This window comes from Vanellus vanellus (genome assembly GCF_965231255.1).
Source record: "Vanellus vanellus genome assembly, chromosome: 2".
In the NCBI taxonomy this organism is placed as follows: Eukaryota; Metazoa; Chordata; class Aves; order Charadriiformes; family Charadriidae; genus Vanellus; species Vanellus vanellus.
Window position 1 is genome coordinate 61,980,377 of NC_138906.1, and position 19,198 is coordinate 61,999,574.

The window sequence follows — 19,198 nt, forward strand, 5'->3', positions numbered from 1 at the left end:
CAATTTCTAAGTGGTCTTAGCCGCTATGGTACTACATGCTAAGACACAGGTATGTTGCCTTTTCATCAAACTCCCATATGCCCACTAAGCATCATTCCCCCATGAGCTTCACCTGAAACAAGGCATTGTAGAACCAAAGGGAAGTTCACTCACTCAGAAACAGAGAGGAGACCAAGCAAGTGGTAGAAACATGACCTTTCTCCATGAGGTCAAATAGCTTTATTGTGATTAAGCACTACAATACAGTATATATCCATAAAAAAACTCTATAGTGTATATAAATTATTCCTTCCATTCAGTAATTCTTTTTTTGTTTTCATTTTTTTCATTTCCATTACAGCTTTGGTACAATGTGATTTTTATTATATTTTTAAATACTTTTAGCTTCACAAACTCAACACAAAGTACAAAACTAATCCGAATCGGGGATATTACAATCTACACAGTGGTGTTCAGTGGTAGGAAAAAATCTTACCTCAATGAATTCATGTCACTAGCTAAGCTATAAAGGCATACCTAGCAGACATGACAAAAATATGCACCATTAACCAGCAAACATTTTTTTTTTCAAAATTTATTTTAGTTTTATTTTTTTTTTACAGGTTTTTCCAGCAGCAAATCACTTGAGCGTAGTCAGTACTTATGTCCTCAACTGATTATCCTGTTGTGTTCCTCTTCATTTGAAGGCCATGAGTTATTTGTCAAATAATGCACCGCTATCCTCGTACATCCGCACTAAGCCACAGTGTCAGTACTTGACCTGCCACCCTGCGCTGTTAATGCTCGCACAGTTTGTCCTGCAGCTGGCAGAAATAACTGGAACGTTATTGGAGGGGCAGTGTGGGGCAATCAACCGTAGGTTGTTCTGTGGGGCAGGAGGTATGACATTACAGTAGACAGGCATTCCAGTGGCTGTAAGTGTTCCTTGACCTGATTGATTAGGTAGCATGATTGGTTGTTGATATGATTGTTGTGGCAATCCTTGAGAACCCTGGGTCATTGGCACCTAGGTAGCAATGTGGAAAGACGTAAGAACAAAATAAAAGTAATTACTAAGCAAATTAAAGTAGGTCCCGAGTATCCCTATCTTCCTTCTAGCTGAATTTAAATATACAGCACGTTCTGCCAAAATGGGTCGTTTTTCTGCTGCTCAGAACAGTTCTCATCCCTGAGGATTTTCTTTGTTAGAGAAGGGTTAAAGAGAAATCCCTCTGCTCCCGGGTACGGTAAGTGGCTCTGTCATGATCTAGCGGAATATGAATTTCTGGGATCAGTGCAAACAGTATATCTAGGCCATTTAAAAGGTCTAAACCTTTAACTTAGTCATTAACCTTTAAAACACATTTGCAGTACAGTAATTCTGAAGATGTAAGGGGAAAATTTTACCCACAAGCAATTCCCCCATTTCCACCTGGGTTGCTGCAGTGTTTTCAGAGAAGCCAAGGGAAAAGAAGAATGGCTGCTCAATCAGTGCAATCTATTAAAATGAATTAGATGTCATTTAGTTTCTTAACTTTCCAGAGGGACCAGCAGGAAACGTAAGCACAGGCCACCTCTCACAGCCTCTTGGCATATCTTACAGAAACCAGGTATAAGGTTGGAGAAGTAAGTCTGGGTAACTTATGGACTTGGTAAAAATCAAGCCACTGCCTTCCCTCTCCCCAAAACCCAATAAACAAAAATCTATCTGGCTACAGCTTGTTATTGAAGACATGGTGAAACCCTTGGCAGGAGTCTCCACAGATGAGTAATTTTTAATTGGTTCAGGCAAAGCCCTCAACTTCATTACAGGAAACATCACTGCACTGGCAAAAAAAAAAAAAAACCAAAAAAAACCACAAAAAACAATGTTCTGTCTTTTATTTTTTTAAATTCATTTTCTTCACAGGAAGAAGTATAATCCCTTCATCATTTGTGACATTTTACCCACACTGCAGGCTGTAATAAATAGTTCATTCGAAGTATTCCCAATTCAGAATGAAAATAAGGAGTACTAAGAATACGTAAACAGGAAGCAAAAAAAACCACTTTGACTTAGAAGCGTATTTATCAGGAGGCCTCCTGCCACACGCTGTCCTAATGAAATAATAAAGACCATTCAGCGTTACGAAAATTCAATTCAATTAAGCAGTCTCCAAGCAAAGCAGTCTTTCTTTAGGGCTCCCAAGTACCTGATAAGATGACATGGCTGGATACTGCACCATCATGCCTTGCACCTGATTTCCCTGTTGATTATTCATCAGGTTCTGGCTTTGGGGTGGCTGCTGCATTCCCATGAGACCCTGGAACCCCTGCTGCTGGTTTGGCAGGACAGGCTGGTAACCTGGAAGAAGAAAGATGTCTTCAAATACCCTGTCGCTTGTAGAGGGAAAATTAAAACCGTTCTCAGGAAGGGCAAATGACGCCATCATTTCTCCCTGCATTTGTCGAAAAGTTGCTCTGTTTTCTAAAGAAGCATTACTGGAAGTGAAAAATTGCAGGGGAATAAGCAAACGCTGTGAGTTGAGAGCCCTGCCAGGCTTACGTGAGCGGTCAGCACGCTTTCCTCATGATCTTCAACCCTGCGGCAGAGACCACCTTGAGGGATGCCTGACTGCAGCACAGGACTGAAAAGCCCTGAACAGACACAGGGTGCTTCTGGCTACTTCCTCAGAGGCAAAACTCCCACCGGATTCAAGGACACCAGTGTTTGGCCTTCACAGTTTACTCTGGTATTTTTCTTTCAGGCCACGTTTCTTATCTTACCCTCTTACCTTTCTTGTAATGCAGCTCCCTAGCATGATGTAAACAGAGAAGGCCTTAATGAATCAAGAACAGCTGTATACACACTGGCTCCTACATGCAAGGCTTTTTATACGATTAGAGTATATTAAGGGTCATATTCCACCCCCCCTAGTTTTGTGTTTGGCAAAAGAGGAAAATCATAAATTAGGGGGTGTCTGGTCCTCCCTGTTGCTTGGTGGAAACACTGCCGACACACAAGTGACCGCACAGGGATGAGAAGTCGATGCTTCTGTTTCAACCTGCCATCGGCTCTGTGTTCAAAGCCACCACAACACTGCAGGTTTTCTGCTGGGACTGCTCCTCCAGGACTAAATGAGAAACGGGCAAAGTCTGGACGATCAGGAGGGCAAAACTGCTAATGAGGCAGAAGCCCGCATGGGAAGCGAAGAGCGAGCAGTGCGCTGCTTGGCAGAGACACGATCCAGCCTGGGAACGAGCCTTGCTGGATGGAAGCGGGCCTGCTGGGTGATGCTACTGTTTAGAGATGAAGGATTTTGCAGAAAAAGTGGGAAAGCGCAGAAAGATCCCATCCTTGAAAAATGCAGCCAGCCACAGTCGTTATAAAACTATGAATAATTTCTCTTTAAGGCATTCTTTGTCCTTTAGCACTCATATTTTTTAACATGCAGTTATGCAGTGCACTATTAACTCTGTAGTGATGTTCTCAGAATAAGCATATTTCAGGCAAAGAAGAATTATCAGGAGCGATGCAGTGTTATTTTTATTTGAAAAATGTGTGTCACGTCTGCTCAATTTATATTCATGAATACAGTACACGGTTCAATATACTTCACGAATTGGAAATCATCACCTGGGTATTTCTTCATTATGTAACAAAAATAAAGTAACGAATGTTTCTGTTCCTGCTGGACTATTGTCAACTGACAGCTTTCCTTCAAAGTCTTTTCTGATGCCAGAGAAATGTCCCATATCTCTGATCAATTTTTTGGCATTAAAGATGCCTTTCCGCAGATATGAGATTAATGTCTCCAGTCAACTGAGCAAAATAAAAAAAAAATAATTCCATGAGTGATTAACTTGGCTGGGATATAGCATCTCCCAAATGCACCAGATTATTATACATTCAAATTTGCTCTTTTACTATGCACAAACACAGTGTCAGCATATTTTTAAGTCACAAAAATTACCAACATCAGAAGTGCTGTAACTGAGTTTACAGAAGGCTTATACAGCAATAATAAAATTGCAAGTCCTCTTCTGCTCCCGTATACCAATTATGGGGGAGAAGAGGGGGAGAAAGGACAGAAATAAAAAATTTAGCACTACTATTCCGGTATTTGTAAGACTGGAAGTTTAAGCAGAGAGGAGTCAACTGACAGCGGAAGCAGCAACAGCTAATTCATCTCATGTCACTTGCAGTTGTCAAAGTAAGTCCCAGATGTTGTAATGAACGATAGATTGATGGTGGACCAGGGATCAAGTGACGGTAAGTTGGGAAATGCAATCAAACATCAGATCTGGGCTCACAGAGTTGAACTGTGATGCACTGGCACAGGGCGGTGGACTGGTGCTCCGCAGAGACAGACAGACACCCCTGGGGTCAAGTAGAGAGAAGCCCTTCTGTTACCTCTAGTAAATATAATTGCATTAACATTACTTTAGTCAGACTACTGCTGATACTCTGCTGTATGTTTGGACATACAGCTGTCACTTCACCTCAGCTTTGTGTTCCGTATTCTCCAACTACAACAAATTTATTGACCAATACAGACATGACTATCAAACTGAAACAAGAAGTTATGGAAATTACGAAGTATCTACTCTTATGCTGGACATGTAGGCATCATCTCACGGGGATATTACAATAACATGTAACTCTGCCCTGGAAATCTGCTCTGTATTAGCAAACACTGCTTAGGTACATGGCACAACCACTCCACGTTTTAGGTGCAGGAACACAAAAAGGGGACAGGTTAAGAACTGAGGTCCGGTACGCCATGGATTATTATTTTAACAATCTTATTACTCCTCAAGGACTTCAGCAATTTCTTCTGCCCATAGGACACGTGCATCCTGTCCCAATATGCAGAATCTTGCTTACATGCCTGAGAGTCAGAAGAAGACCTCTTTCCTACTGCTTCTGCAAGCCCTTTACAATGCTCTGACCACACGGAGGGGCCTCAATACAAACAGAAAAAAACCTGCACATGCACTCTAACACACTTCCACTGTGATTAGATGGGAGCAAAGAGGTATTAGCATAAGAATCTGATCGCATTGTCTCCTGAACCTTCTTTGCTGTTAAGGGAAACTAAGTCACTTCTTTGGCCCAGAAGGAGGTACCGCGGTCTCTTGACCGTTTGCTCCCTTGACATGTGGCTGGAAACAGGGATGTTTAAGAAGGTTACTGGCCTGCTTGTATCCTTGCAAAGATGCTGGCTGTCATCTCTTCCTCACTTAATATTCATGGACTTCTTTTTTTATGATCAGTACCCTTTGGAATACAATGAAATTATGGATGTCAGACCTTGCTGCAAAACCCCTGTACAGCATTTGGTCAAAATCCAGCAACCTCTTCTAGGCTGTGCAACTCAAGTGAACCCACTTTACTTTACCCAATAGCAAAGTCTGACCCTTTACTATGTTAAATATATGAAGAAAGATGCAAGTTCCTCTATTCCAATAAACAGAAAAACCTGACAAGGTACAAAGAAATACTCCAACAGTGCAGACAGGGTACAGAGTATTAAAAGGTGAATTAATTTCTTAAATTAATAATAAATTAATACATCTACAACCAGCTCTGTAAGTAAGAGCAAAATGCTGTGAAAAAAACAAAACAAAACAAAACAAAGAAGCACAAATCCATTCTGCTACACAGCTTCTGTTTCAGCACAAATGCAAGGGGAAGAAAGTGGCACCTTACGTGGCAATCCACTTGAACAAGAAGTTGTTAATATCAGAAACCAGCTGCTCTGAATTTCCTACCTCTGCAGCCCAAATTCTGCAACTCTGACTCTGCCTGCCACATAACATTTGAAACGGATCCTTCAGTGTTTACTGTGGGTTGATGTCTTCATACGTTTTTGCGCACTGGCCAGGAAAAGAATGGAGATGGGAGAATTGAGACTCTGCATAACTGATAGTCTTAATATACCAACCTTTCTGCAATTTTTGTGAAACTATATCATTCTAGCAAATCTTTCTTTTTTTTTTTTTTGTTGAGGGCACAGTCTATCAGAGATCGCTATTCCCCCCAAATTATTTATTTTGTATGCACACAGCAGTTTCAATTCTCGACTCAGCTCCGCCACGCTTTTGACATGCTATTTATTTTTCGATGAAATGAAAACAATACGGTGTCTTCGAAAGTCTTGGCAACTGACTGTAATGCAAGAAAAGCCATGCGTTGCTGGGCAGAGGTGGATATTTTGGAGCAACACAAGTGTCAGGAAACGAGTGAGAACAGGAAGAGGCACCATGCTTTCTGCAGCAATAGGTTTCTTCATACTTGCTCTTTTGCTCATTAGCTTTCATACTACATGAAGTGTAATCCTTAAAAGCCTCTTTACTGTCCCCTGAGAACATACATACGTGGGTTATTTTCTAATGGCAGTACACATCAGATGAACCATCCTATTACTGCAAGCTCCAGGGCCTCTTTACTGCAATTATATCATCCTGCTCTATGTTATCTCTGCTACAAAGGAGGATTTTTTAAACCAGGGCAAACATGAGAGACATTGTTAAACAACCAGAGGAACAAATCGTGCACAGAATTTCAACGAATGCCTCAGAGGAAAAACGAGCCTTGGATTGCAGTCGAAATGGAAGAGGCCGTCATCCCATCAAGGTAATTCTCTGAACCTTTACAGCCTGCATCACCGAGCTGGCAGTCAGCTAACTTAAACATCCCAGGGGAAGAAAGACCGCATGAAACAACCACAAATGTTTTAATTTCTCAATGAGGCTACAGAGCTCAAAAGACAAAATGCAGTGGTCTTATACCTCCGCCAGTAACGTCACCCAGAGCTGTAATTAAGCATGTTTGGTGCTCTGCTGGCCTCAGCGTACATCCTTCATGAGCAGCACATCCATGTTTGGAGGGACTTTCATTGCTCATTTTAGATTTGCAGCACATACGAGCAAGGTAGCATTGTAATATGCGTACCAGCGCTCTGGGTAAAGAGTAATCGGCACTTCGGCTGGCGAGCGCGGCAGTCTGGCACGAGAACTGCAAATCTTATTGTATTCTTACCACATGAACAGAGTCTTTGCATCTAAGCCCATGTCATGCAAATGCATAAATTCACAGTGGTTTTGATATGAAGTGCTTTGAGGGCTCATCTGCTCCCTTTCCGCTTCACTCAGTGTAGTGCTGGGAGAAGCTGAGCCGTTGCCACCAGCAAACCCAAAACGCAGGTACCTTGGCAACACACTGTCAGTGGCTCAAACCAGCAAAGGCCAAAAAGAACTTCAGGAGGGAAACCTCAGCAGGGCTAACTGGTCTGGGTGCAATGCTATACAGATCTGGTCGTGCTCCTGCCCACTCTGCAACTACTGCAGTGCCTTTCTGGTACTATACGCCCACCCAGTATAGACCAGCTCATCCTTTGCTGCAACTGCCGCCTGGAAGAGATTGAATTTGAGCTCCCATAGAAAAGCCAAGGGGAGCGAGCACCACTTCTGGGTGTGGACACAAGGGGATACCCTGCGATCTACTGAAAACAGTGTAACAGCAGATTCTGCACCCAGTCCCAAGTGGTGTGCTCACCACGGGGGCTTTCGTTGGCAGAAGGCTCCCCAAAACTGATAAGGGCTGAGAAGAGAGCTACAAAAACGATCCGAGGTCAGAAAGTGCACCTCTTCCTGGGAGACCTAATGAGCTCACGCTGCTCAATTTATTCCAAAGAAGAAGAGGTATCTGCTGGTAGATAGTTCTTGAACAGAATTGAAAACGGTATAATAAAATTACATGGTTGGAAGATAAACCTAGAACTGTTCAGATTAGAAATAAAATTCAAAGTTTCAGCAGACCTTATAATTAACAAGGGTGCAATTTACCCAGAGAGGAAGTACATCTGCTATCACCCAAAACCTCTAAAATGAGAATGGACAGCTCGCTAGAAGATATTAATCAGTAAGAAGTTCTGGGAATAAAGATATGATTAGAGTGGGCTCTGTGTCCGGTATTATTTAGAGCATTAAATCACACGTTCCCGACTTGAAATACTTATGAAAATGTTAGCCAGTTAGCTCTTAACACTTTTCCTATCTTCCAAGGAAAAGACTAATCTTTTGCACACAAGACAGGATCCTCTTCCCAGCCTCTCCTCCCTTTGATCGCAGACTGGCAATGTCACCCAGTTCACTCCACAAGCAGAGAGTTTACCTGTGTATGGTAGATATTCTAAGGGCTATTTCTGACCTATTTTAGTTTACTTTGCCCTGGCTAGAGTAGCACTCAGTAGGTTTTGTAGGCTTAAGAACACAATCAGTCTCTATTCCCACAATTTTGGGAGGCTATGTTTTCCTTTACTTTTTAAAATAAGCTATGGGTGAAGTATTAAAGTGGGTGGAGGTAGCTTTTACTTTATAATCGCAGAAACTTACAATGCCCATGATGAGTTACTAAGCAGAGAAGAAAAAGTGTCATTGTAAAACTACGATTCAGCCATGCACACTTTGGTAAGTTTGGTAAAGTTTTTGGCAATTCACTTATTTGCCAAAGGCTCCGAGATGGTCCATCCCAAAGTAGTTGCAAAACTGGAAGGAATTAAAAAAATGAAGCAAGCAGTTCAGCAAGATCAAACACTGTATCTTGACACAAAGAACCTTTTGATTCTCAAACAGACCCTAAATGTTATCTGTAAAATATGAGGAAAGGAAGCCAGTTGGGGAACCTTGCGTTTACAACAGTTGGCCAAGCCGTGGGAGGTGCGTACTGAAATCCCTTCCCAGCACAACTGAGAGCTGGAATTTGAGGCAAGGGGTTTCTAGCAGCCAGAACAAAGCCCTCCCTCTTCCTGGGGTCCATCAGTCCCTCCTGCTGATGCTCTTTACCTCGCGTGAGATATTCAAGTACTGGATTGCAACCACATGTTTCACCTCCTACGTGAACATCGTAATCACCACCCATATATTGCTCGCTCTAGAGGACAGCTGCTCTAAGGCGTTGTGCTCAGGCTGGCTTCTCACGTCCAGTCATTATGCTTTAGATTTGGGTGGCTGCTGAGGAAATTTGGGGGGGGGGGGGGTGTCATTATGCAGTTGGTCATTAACTGCCTAGTTTCACTGCAAACGATGGACTAAAAGTCTCATGGAAAATATAAAGTTAAGATATACATTTAAGCTGATATTGATTTTTAGCCTCACCCCAAAGTGTCTGCAGTTTGGAAGACTCCCACAGAAGACACGCTAATTAATATCTCCCTGCTGGTGTGTCATATTCTGTGTAAGCCTGAAGATTTAAACTGCATCTAGTGCAGCTGGAATCCAAAATGCTTTGTAAACAATTCTGTAGTTTAAGCTTGTATCTAAAATCCAAGGCATGCTGCAAATCAAACCTGCTGCAATTGATCAATCCGTTCCTACTGTGTCTGCTTTCTCTCTGCAATACACATAAAAATGTCTTGACCCAGTAAGATATTTGGGCTTTATGTTCCACTTAAAGACAACACAGATAATTTATGGGTGTGAACTGGATGCCATGTGAGCTAGAAGGACAAATACATAACAGCTTAATGCTAAAAATCCATCCCTTTCCCCTCAAAACATAAGAACGTGCAATTATTTTATTTAGTTTTCACACACATACAAAGGAAAAAAGAAGAATACCTATGCCTGAAATAAAGGAGTCTTAAGAAGCAACCGATAAGTTGGAGGCATGAGGTGGCTTATAGCACACATGTGCCAATAACCACAGCAGCACACAGAATCCTCTCCCCACGGCACTCCACAGGCTCAGACCCTCAAACCCAAGAGAAGCCTTTTCACATAAGTGCCTTACAGTTCGGCTTCTTTAATTTCGGGTAGAAGCACATCCCACTCCAGCAGTACAGCTTGCAGGGGAAAGCATGGGGTATTACATCGGTTTTGTTTTCAAAACTTAAAAGTAATGGCATCGATTCTTTTGAGTTGTGCGAGATCAAAAACAATTTTTAGCTAACGGCACTCCAGTTACATTCACTGAAAACACAAAACACCGTAAATATATTCCTAAACTGATTACAATGACAGTGACTTGAATAATTCTCTGCAGAGCTGGGGTTATAAAACTGCAGGATTTTGAACTTAAGCGTCTCAACACATAATTGCTGCCAGAATTGTAGCTCCCTCATCCCTAAATTGGCTGTAGCTTTGCTAAAAGCACATTCATGCTTCCTGAACCTGGTAACAGATCAACAGCTACATTTGCTGGCAGACCCACAGAGAAAGAGCCGTTTTCAACTGCATTAAGGAACTCAGCAAGATGCATATGCATCAGAGATAAGAGCCAGTAAGATTTATTATCGCAAGAGAAAGAAGAAAAATACTGGTTAGAAGACAGCTTGGCTGTCCTCCCCTCCTCCTTTCTCTCTCTTGTTTAGGAAGCTACAAATCTCACAAAATCAATAGTGCAAAAACATCTTTGTCCAGCTTCAGAAGAAGAAATCAAATTTGGAAATTCGCTGCAGTTTTGCATTATTTCAGAGCAACCTATTTGTTGGATTTGGGAAAATCTGCTGATGAAGATACTCTGATACGCAAGAAATTGCTTTGTGGCTAACAGCTCTGAAATCCCTCATCTGGCTTGTTCCGTCCAACTGCTAGAGGAGGATCCGTCTTATCTAGCTGAACTGCCCACCCCTCCTTGTCCTCTTCATTTATTCTTCCTCAAAAAGCTATACGGTACCTTGGTTTTACTTGTTTTGCAACCCCGGGGGCTGGAAGAAACCCAAAGCACAGAGCATCTGAAGCACGGATGGTTTCATGTGCTACTTGAGACAATACCATCAACTGAGGGCACTTCTCAGCTGCTAAAAAAATGAGGAAGAAAACAGGGGAATACCACAACTCCCCTAGCAATGCAACCCCCCCCCCCCCCCCCCCCCCACCCCACTTCAAATGATGTGCAGGATCAGGGCCTCACAAATGTAATTTTTAACTTTGCTTGTCCTATATAAACCGGAATAAGATACATCTTTACAAAAGCTAACAGAGGGCGCTTTGGCCACAGACTTTTCCTGAAGAATAGTCATTGCTTAAAACAAATGATCTCATTGGGGTGGTAGAAAGCCTCCTGTTACGGTGGTTTAGATTACGTTGATGAGAAATGATGAAAGCAACACTGCATATCACACGTGAGATTTGGGGCTTCTTACACATCAGTACCAAAGAAACACCCATTACATTTTCTTTTACCCTTTCTCTATGATGCCAAGTTCCAACTGCTGAAGACAAGGAATAGCATTATCTTTTAAAAGCCATTTATATGCGTGCTCACTGTCCAGTGGGGCAAAAATGTTTTTGCAAAGAGCACTGAATTGTTATTTAGAGCCTTCGACTTCATCATTCAAGCAACTACCTTTAGGGCAAACATGCAAAATCATGGATACAACGAATTTATGAATCCCTTGAAGATGCACCCCCACCCCTCAGTTACTTTTCCACACCTTAAAAGAGCTGCTTTAAAACTCGGTGACCTCACTACCAAGTAAGAAGGCCCAGACAAATAAGCGGTATGATTAAATACTTTCATTATACACCTAATGAAATCACATACTGTAACACCTTCTGAGACTAAAATTTTAATTAAGGCAGGCTGACATTTTGGCTTTTTCCCCCTCCCTGCGTTCCAGAGGAACAGCAGGTAAGGTCAAACAAAAAGTTTATGTGATAAAATTGCGTGAGAGAGCTCCTGGGAGACCTGGCATTATTAACAAGAACATGAGGAAGAGCACAGTTGAACAGTTCAAAGATAAAGGATTGCATTCAGTTTACTTTCCCCTATCTACTGCCCAACCTGAGAGAGCAGTTATTTGACAAGAAATGTGTATAAATAGGCATCAAGAAGAGCTGGAATAGATACAAATATAGGAGATCGAAGGCTGGGGAAATGTTTTTCTTCAGTTTAAAATCTATCTATTCTTTTACTTGCCTATACAAAGGATTTCCAAATTACAGGGACAGCTTTAAGAACAACTTGCTACTGGTAAGTGGCTTGATGCTGAAAATAAACCTGTTCTTGCCGAGAACCTAAAACCAGGTTGTTACATGACACTTTAATCACTTATTTTATTATCTTTTCAATATACTTTTATTTTATGTTTTGAGACCACTTAGCGCCGTTCCCGTTTTTCAAAAACTACGACAAAAATTATTTGCTCTTCTCCTTGAAGATAAATCTGAAGATAAACAGAGGGGCACCTCTTACAGACACGGTGTGTTGCTCAAAGCTTCTGTGAGATTCAGAAAAGAAAATTCTGTTTTTAAGACAAAATCCTTTTATCTCACTTCAGTAAAAACACAGAGGGAACAGCCAGCTGCAAGCCAAAATAATTGCAACACAATAATGCAGGGCTCCGTTACAGCAGCATAATTCCGGTAAAGCAGCTGATCCAGGATCTTGGCACTTAGCCAGACCCTGGAGCCTGACTTAAATGCATTAACCCAGACAAAGCATGTGCAGCTGTTTTGGTAATCTGAGGCTTCTGCGTTTTATTGGAGACCAAAAAAAAAAAAAAAAAAGAAAAAGAAAAAAAGTCACTCAGCCAGCAAATGACACAGGTGATATACAGAATTTAATGCTTTTGAACTAAGTTAATCCACGGAGCCACGTGAACAGGCTCGACAGCTTTGGGGAGGTGGGTTTTGGAAGGGGTTTCCCTTTGGCCGGAACGATGAGCAAGGGTCTCTACACTGGAGCAGTGCAGATGCCCAAAGTCAGCTGAGGTGCCTGCAGGGAGGGTACTGCAGGACCTGGAAAACGTTCTGAAAGGGGTGAAGCCTTCTCATCACCACAGAGCTCAGCCACTGAAGGCACGTGTTGCAAGCTGCTGCGGGGTTCTCATGACATCAGGGAGGTCCCAAATAGCGCTAGGGAAAACCCAAGTCTAATCCTTCTGCTCTCAGCCTCTGCCCGCCGATCCCGCTGACGTTAACGAGAGTTAACACAGAACCATGGGCAGGTCAATAGATCGCTCTGGAGAACTTGTGGGTTGCTCTTAAGAGAGCTTTACTGCTTAAAGACCAAAAGAGATGCAAATCTAGTCATAGCCCTTACTATAGCCATAGACTGTACATAGACATACTGCTGTAGTCCGCTGCAATTCCTCTTTGCAGGATTTTTGAATAACTAATATACAACTAAAATAACGATGTAAAAACTCATTAGTGTTGATAGTAAGACTCCTTTGGCATCTGACGTGCCGTAGGTCTTGCCTCACATTGAAAAGAGGCACCTCGAGAGAAGCCCTTGCCACCAAAACACTTTAGAGGGTCTTCATTTAGAATGACTACATAACATTATGTTCAGGATTCTGCTGAATTCAGAGACAAAGTGTCCCTGCATTATTGCAGAAAAACTGATTTTTCTTTAAAGCTAAGATTTACAGTGAACTGTGCAGAAATGAAGCATATGATTAACTATTTTATTACTATTATTTTCAGAAAAAAAACCCCAAACCAATAACTTTGGCTGAAGACTGCAAGAACAAACTGCTCTTTTCTCATCTCTCTACCCAGAATTGCACAATGTAACCTGTTACAAATGTATTCATTTTCACAGGGGGATATTTTTCATGCGAAATGGTAACTTCCCATAGTTCAGGGCAGCAATATCAATACTGTAGCTGGTACAAACTTAAATTTGGTATAAATTCAAACCCTTATTAAAAAAAATTAGCACTAACTTTTTGTATGCATGCACACAAATTTATCTGTAGCAGTGGAAAGAAGTATCAGATGAACTGGAGAGCCAAAAAAGTTAAATAGTAGCCCGTTCATTGCAACCACTGAGTTGTAACCTAAACACCAGCTTTAAGGGAGGAATGCCGGACATGTGATGGCTCCAGATTGCGTGATGCAGCGATCCAGCATAGGGCCACCCAGGAAAGCTCATATAAATAATGAAAACAGTCAAGTAACATCGACTTGAGACAGTCTACTAGAGAGATTTTTCTTTGTGATTGCACGGGAATGATTTCTTCACCTGATTCAGGTGGCAATACGATCATTTTCCCCACTGGGTATAACTAGCCTGGCCTTTCCAAGGACAGCAGACTTAACAGCTATTATTTTCAGCCAAAAACACCTGCAGACATGAGTGACAGGGCTCAAGACATAGGAAGATAACAATAAATGTCCAAATTACCGATCATCAGTGGGGCTACGCAAATTGACTGTGCACAACCGCTCTTGTGCTGAATGCAAAGCAAAGCAGGAGGTGGGTTAAGCCTTCAGGCATAGAACAGGCTGGAAGCACATATGGTCCAGTCAATGTAGCTTATAAGATGAACAGTACCCTAATACTCCCTATACGTATCTGTGTCTGTGTTCGCATTGTTATATAAAACAGTTCCTGGCCATAGCATAACAATGATTTGTGATATCCATTGTTTTTGTTAGGAAATCCATCAGAACTGCGTGTGATGGGACAGTTAGCCACCCAAGCAAAATTAAGTGTGACCCCAAAAAAAGAACAAATACAAAACCATCAGGATCAGATTTTCCGTGCAAGCCGCGAACCTATGGAGTCACTGAATTTCAGCAGGTTCATCTCTACATTACACTAGTTTGATTTTCCGGATTGCCCCCAAATAAATAACAGCAGCTCTGAGCAAACAACCTGTTAATCCCTCATGTCTTGATCTATATAACTTCGCTCTTGGTATTGCTGAAATATCTACAAGCACAAGCCCAGGGTGTACCTCCACCATGCCAGCTGCTGTGTGAACTTCAAAGAATACCTGCAGTCCCTGTGCTGAAGATGGCAAATTCTTGAATAGCCAAGACAGCTGGAGACAGAAAAATAAGCACCCAGGAGAAATAATTTGCCCGGAGAAAAATAGCAGAACTGCACAAAAATTTTGTGGAAAACACACCAAAATCTCTGTGCACTGCCTCAGAGAGTGCTAGTGCTTAGAGCCCTGTCCTGAGCAGGGAACGCTCAGGCAGTCTGCTGCTCACCAGCACCGTCACGGAGATGATGGTCCATGCGGTCTCACTGCTTCTGCCACAGTTTGCTTCCACGCAGCTTCAGGTACAGGCTCCTTCCCACATCCTGTGTGTTGGAGGAAGGCTGCACACCTCCAAGGCTATGATCTCATTGGCATCATAGAAACATGGTGGGATGACTCCTATGACTGGAGTGTTGGCATGGAAGGCTACAGGCTCTTCAGGAGAGACGGGCAAGGGAAACGAGGAGGCGGTGTTGCCTTATATGTCAGCGAGCAGCTGGAATGCATGGAGCTCAGCCTAGGGATGGATAAAGAGTCAGCTGAGAGACTATGGGTCAGGATTAAAGGGAAATTGGGAGCAGGGGACATTACAGTGGGGGTCTGCTACAGGCCACCTGACCAAGAAGACCGAGCGGATGAAGCCCTCTATAAACAGATAGGGGCAGCATCATGTTCACAGACCCTGGTTCTCATGGGCGACTTCAACAACCCTGACATCTGTTGGAAGGGTAACACAGCCAGGCATAGGCAATCCAGGAGGTTCTTGGATTGCATTGACGACAACTTCCTTCTCCAAGTGGTTGAGGAGCCAACGAGGAGAGGAGCTATACTGGACCTTGTTCTTACCAACAAGGAGGGGCTGGTAGACAGTGTCAAACTCAAGGGAAGCCTGGGCTGTAGTGACCATGAAATGGTCAAGTTCAAGACCCTTGAAGCAGCAAGGAATGTGCACTGCAAACTGACCACCCTGGACTTTGGGAGAGCTGACTTTGGCCTCTTGAGGAATCTGCTTCGTATGGTGCCATGGGATGAAGTGCTGGCGGGAAGAGGAGCCTGAGAAAGTTGGTTAATATTCAAGGATCACCTCCTCCAAGCTCAGGAGTGATGCATCCCTACAAAGAGGAAGGCAGGCAGAAAAGCCAGGAGGCCTGCACGGATGAACAAGGAGATCCTGGACATGACCAAAAGCAAAAAGGAGGCCTATAGGGAGTGGAAACAGGGACGGGTAGCCTGGGAGGAATACAGAGGAATAGTTAGAGCAGCCAGGGTTCGGGTTAGACAAGCTAAAGCCCAGATAGAACTAAATCTGTCCAGGGACATTAAGACAAACAAAAAATCCTTCTTTAAGTATGTCAGCGAGAAAAGAAAGACTAGGGAAAACGTGGGCCCTCTCCAGAAGGAAACGCAATAACCGGTTACCCAGGACAGAGACAGAGCTGAGGTACTCAATGACTTTTGTGCCTCAGTCTTCACTGGCAAGGACTGCAGCCACACTGCCCATGATGCAGAATGCAAAGGCGAGGACTTGGAAAATGAATAACAGCCCACTATAGGTGAAGATCAAGTACTAGACCACCTGAGTAACCTGAAAATGCACAAGTCCGTGGGACATGATGAGATACATCTGCGGGTCCTGAGGGAACTGGCAGATGAAGTTGCTAAGCCACTAGCCATCATAGTTGAGAAGTCGTGGCAGTCTGGTGAGATTCCTACTGACTGGAAAAGGGGAAACATAACCCCTATTTTCAAATAGGGAAATAAAGAAGATCCAGGGAACTACAGGCCAGTCAGTCTCACCTCTGTGCCCAGCAAGGTCACGGAGCAGATCCTCCTGGAAACTCTGCTGAGGCATGTAGAAAACAAGGAGGTGATCGGTGACAGCCAGCATGGCTTCACCAAGGGCAAGTCATGCCTGACAAATTTGGTGGCCTTCTATGAAGAGGTTACAGTGGCAGTGGAGAAGGGAAGAGAAACTGCTGTCATCTACCTGGACTTGTGCAAAGCGTTTGACACCATCCCACACGATATCCTGGTCTCTAAATTGGAGAGACATGGATTTGAGAAATGGACCACTTAGTGGATAAAGAACTGAATGGACAGTCGCACTCAAAGAGTTGCGGTCAACAGCTCAATGTCCAAGTGGAGAGCAGGATGAGTGGCGTTCCTCAGGGGTCGGTACTGGGGCCCGTACTGTTCAACAACTTTGTTGGCGACACGGACAGTGGGGTTGAGTGCACCCTCAGCAAGTTTGCTGATGATACCAAGCTGTTTGGCGAGGTAGACACGCTGAAGGGGAGGGATGCCATCCAGAGGGACCTGGAGAGGTGGGCCCAAGCCAACCTCATGCAGTTCAACAAGGCCAAGTGCAAGGTCCTACATCTGGGTCGGGGCAATCCCAGGCACAAATACAGGCTTGGCGGAGAATGGCTGGAGAGCAGCTCTGAGGAGAAGGACCTGGGTGTGCTGATTGAGAAGCTCAACATGAGCCAGCAATGTGTGATCACAGCCCAGAAGGCCAACCATATCCTGGGCTGCATCAAAAGAAGCATGGCCAGCAGGTCAAAGGAGGTGATTCTGCCCCTCTACTCCGCTCTCGTGAGACCCCAACTGGAGTACTGCATCCAGCTCTGGAGTCCCCAACATAAGAAGGACATGGACCTGCTGGAGCATGTCCAGAGGAAGGCCACGAGGACGATCCGAGGGCTGGAGCACCCCTCCTACGAGGAGAGGCTGAGAGAGTTGGGACTATTCAGCCTGGAGAAGAGAAGGCTCTGGGGAGATCTTATTGCGGCCTTCCAGTACCTAAAGGGGGCCTACAGGAGAGCTGGGGAGGGACTTTTTACTAGGGCATGTAGTGATAGGACGAGGGGGAATGGCTTGAAACTGGAAAAAGGCGAGTTTAGATTAAATATTAGGAAGAAATTTTTCACTTTGAGGGTGGTAAGGCACTGGAAGAGGTTGCCCGGAGAGGTTGTTGAGGCCCCATCCCTGGAGGTGTTCAAGGCCAGGCTGGACGTGGCCTTGGGCAACCTGGTCTAGTGGGAGGTGTCCCTGCCCATGGCAGGGGGGTTGGAACTCGATGATCTTCAAGGTCCCTTCCAACCTAAACCATTCTATAATTCTATGATTTTACTGGGGGCAGAATAAAGCAGCATAAATTCTCACTAATGATCTATGCTTTCCACCCTCTCAAGCTGGGCTTTGTTTTGTGGCTCAGCCTCCAGGAGAGTGTTCATAAATGCGACACGAACTGTAAATACCATCTGCAACAAAGGCACAGCCACTGGCTGACGGCACTCTTCCTCCCTACTGCTTCTGCATACACCTATAGGTTAACATATCAAATTACTGAGCAAAAAGACTTGTGCTTGTTTATTTACCTATAACATAAGGGCACAGCAAGTTATGGTCTATATCCCCCAGCTAGATGCGAACAGACGCAAGGATGATACTGAAGCCAACAGGACTCTGACGGAGCATATGTCTGCCCATATGGGTCCAACTGCAAAAATCTTATCTTTTCCAAGTGCGCCCATGCAGAACATAATCCAAAGACTATTGGGGTTAGCAATCAACTTTAACCAGCTTTACACCGTATTAGGAGCACTCGCCTGCAACACAGTGATTACCCTGGCCCCTATACAGCAGAGCCCTTAAGCATTTGCTTAACTTTTAAGCATAACAGCCAATTTCTTGATTTCAGAGCAATGATTTACAGGCTTGAGTACACTTCTGGACCGAGGCCAGGGAACTCATCCCCTTGAAGGAAGGGATCTCCAATGGGAGAGATACTGACAAATTTATTCTTAGCATCCTTTAAAAGGCTTCTGAGAAACTTGACCAGGCAGGCAGCAATCAAGCTAAGGAAAAAGAGGTTCCATCCTAATAAAATTCAGTTCTACAATATATGAAATCAGATCATCTCCCAACTCTCCTTTTGCACAGCCACTGCTTAGTCCACAAACTGGAAGGTGGGCCAAGATGCGACTGAGCCTGCATTCATGCATGGCCCAATGCACATATACGTACATATATGAGAGTGCCATTAGACTAAGCATTGGCTGCGTACTGAGAGATACTGGCAAATAATAAACCAAATGGCAACCAGGGATGAGTCTAACCTATTTCCCTTCTGTGGCACAGGCATAGAGTGCTCCCAGTCATGTTCATCTTGCAATTAAACCCTTCTAGTTTACTAGTAGACCCTAGTTTACTTCTCTTGTCTTTCTTAATTAAAAAGAGCTGTTAAGGAAGTTGGGTTAGGCCTTTTCTGCTACTAAAGCAATAGTTATCATTAAGACCCTCCATTCCCATTACCCCTTGAAGTACGAGGCAAAAGATGTGCAAAGCACCTACGTGTACTTTGTATCAGCCTCTTCTCGGCATCCACTCCATTCTGTATCACTGCAGAAATGCAAACCCTGATTGCAATTCTGCCATAGGTACAAAAGCAATACATCGGATTACTGCACTAAAACCGGGCTGTATCTTCCAACTAAACCTTTTTTCTTGGA

General features: G+C 43.6%; 1 protein-coding gene across 12 annotated transcripts in view; it reads right to left on the reverse strand.

The window, feature by feature from the left end:
• Nucleotides 1–200: 200 nt before the first annotated feature.
• Nucleotides 201–19,198, reverse strand: part of ARPP21 (cAMP regulated phosphoprotein 21) — a 206,583-nt gene continuing 187,585 nt past the window's right edge. For all 12 annotated transcript variants that reach the window (XM_082498959.1, XM_082498966.1, XM_082498965.1 and 9 more), the window contains 2 exons: nt 2,172–2,323; nt 201–1,006 (listed from right to left, as the gene is read on the reverse strand). In XM_082498959.1, coding sequence (XP_082355085.1) covers nt 749–1,006; nt 2,172–2,323 — 410 coding nt within the window. In that variant the 3' untranslated portion in view covers nt 201–748. The remainder of the gene's footprint in view (nt 1,007–2,171; nt 2,324–19,198) is intronic.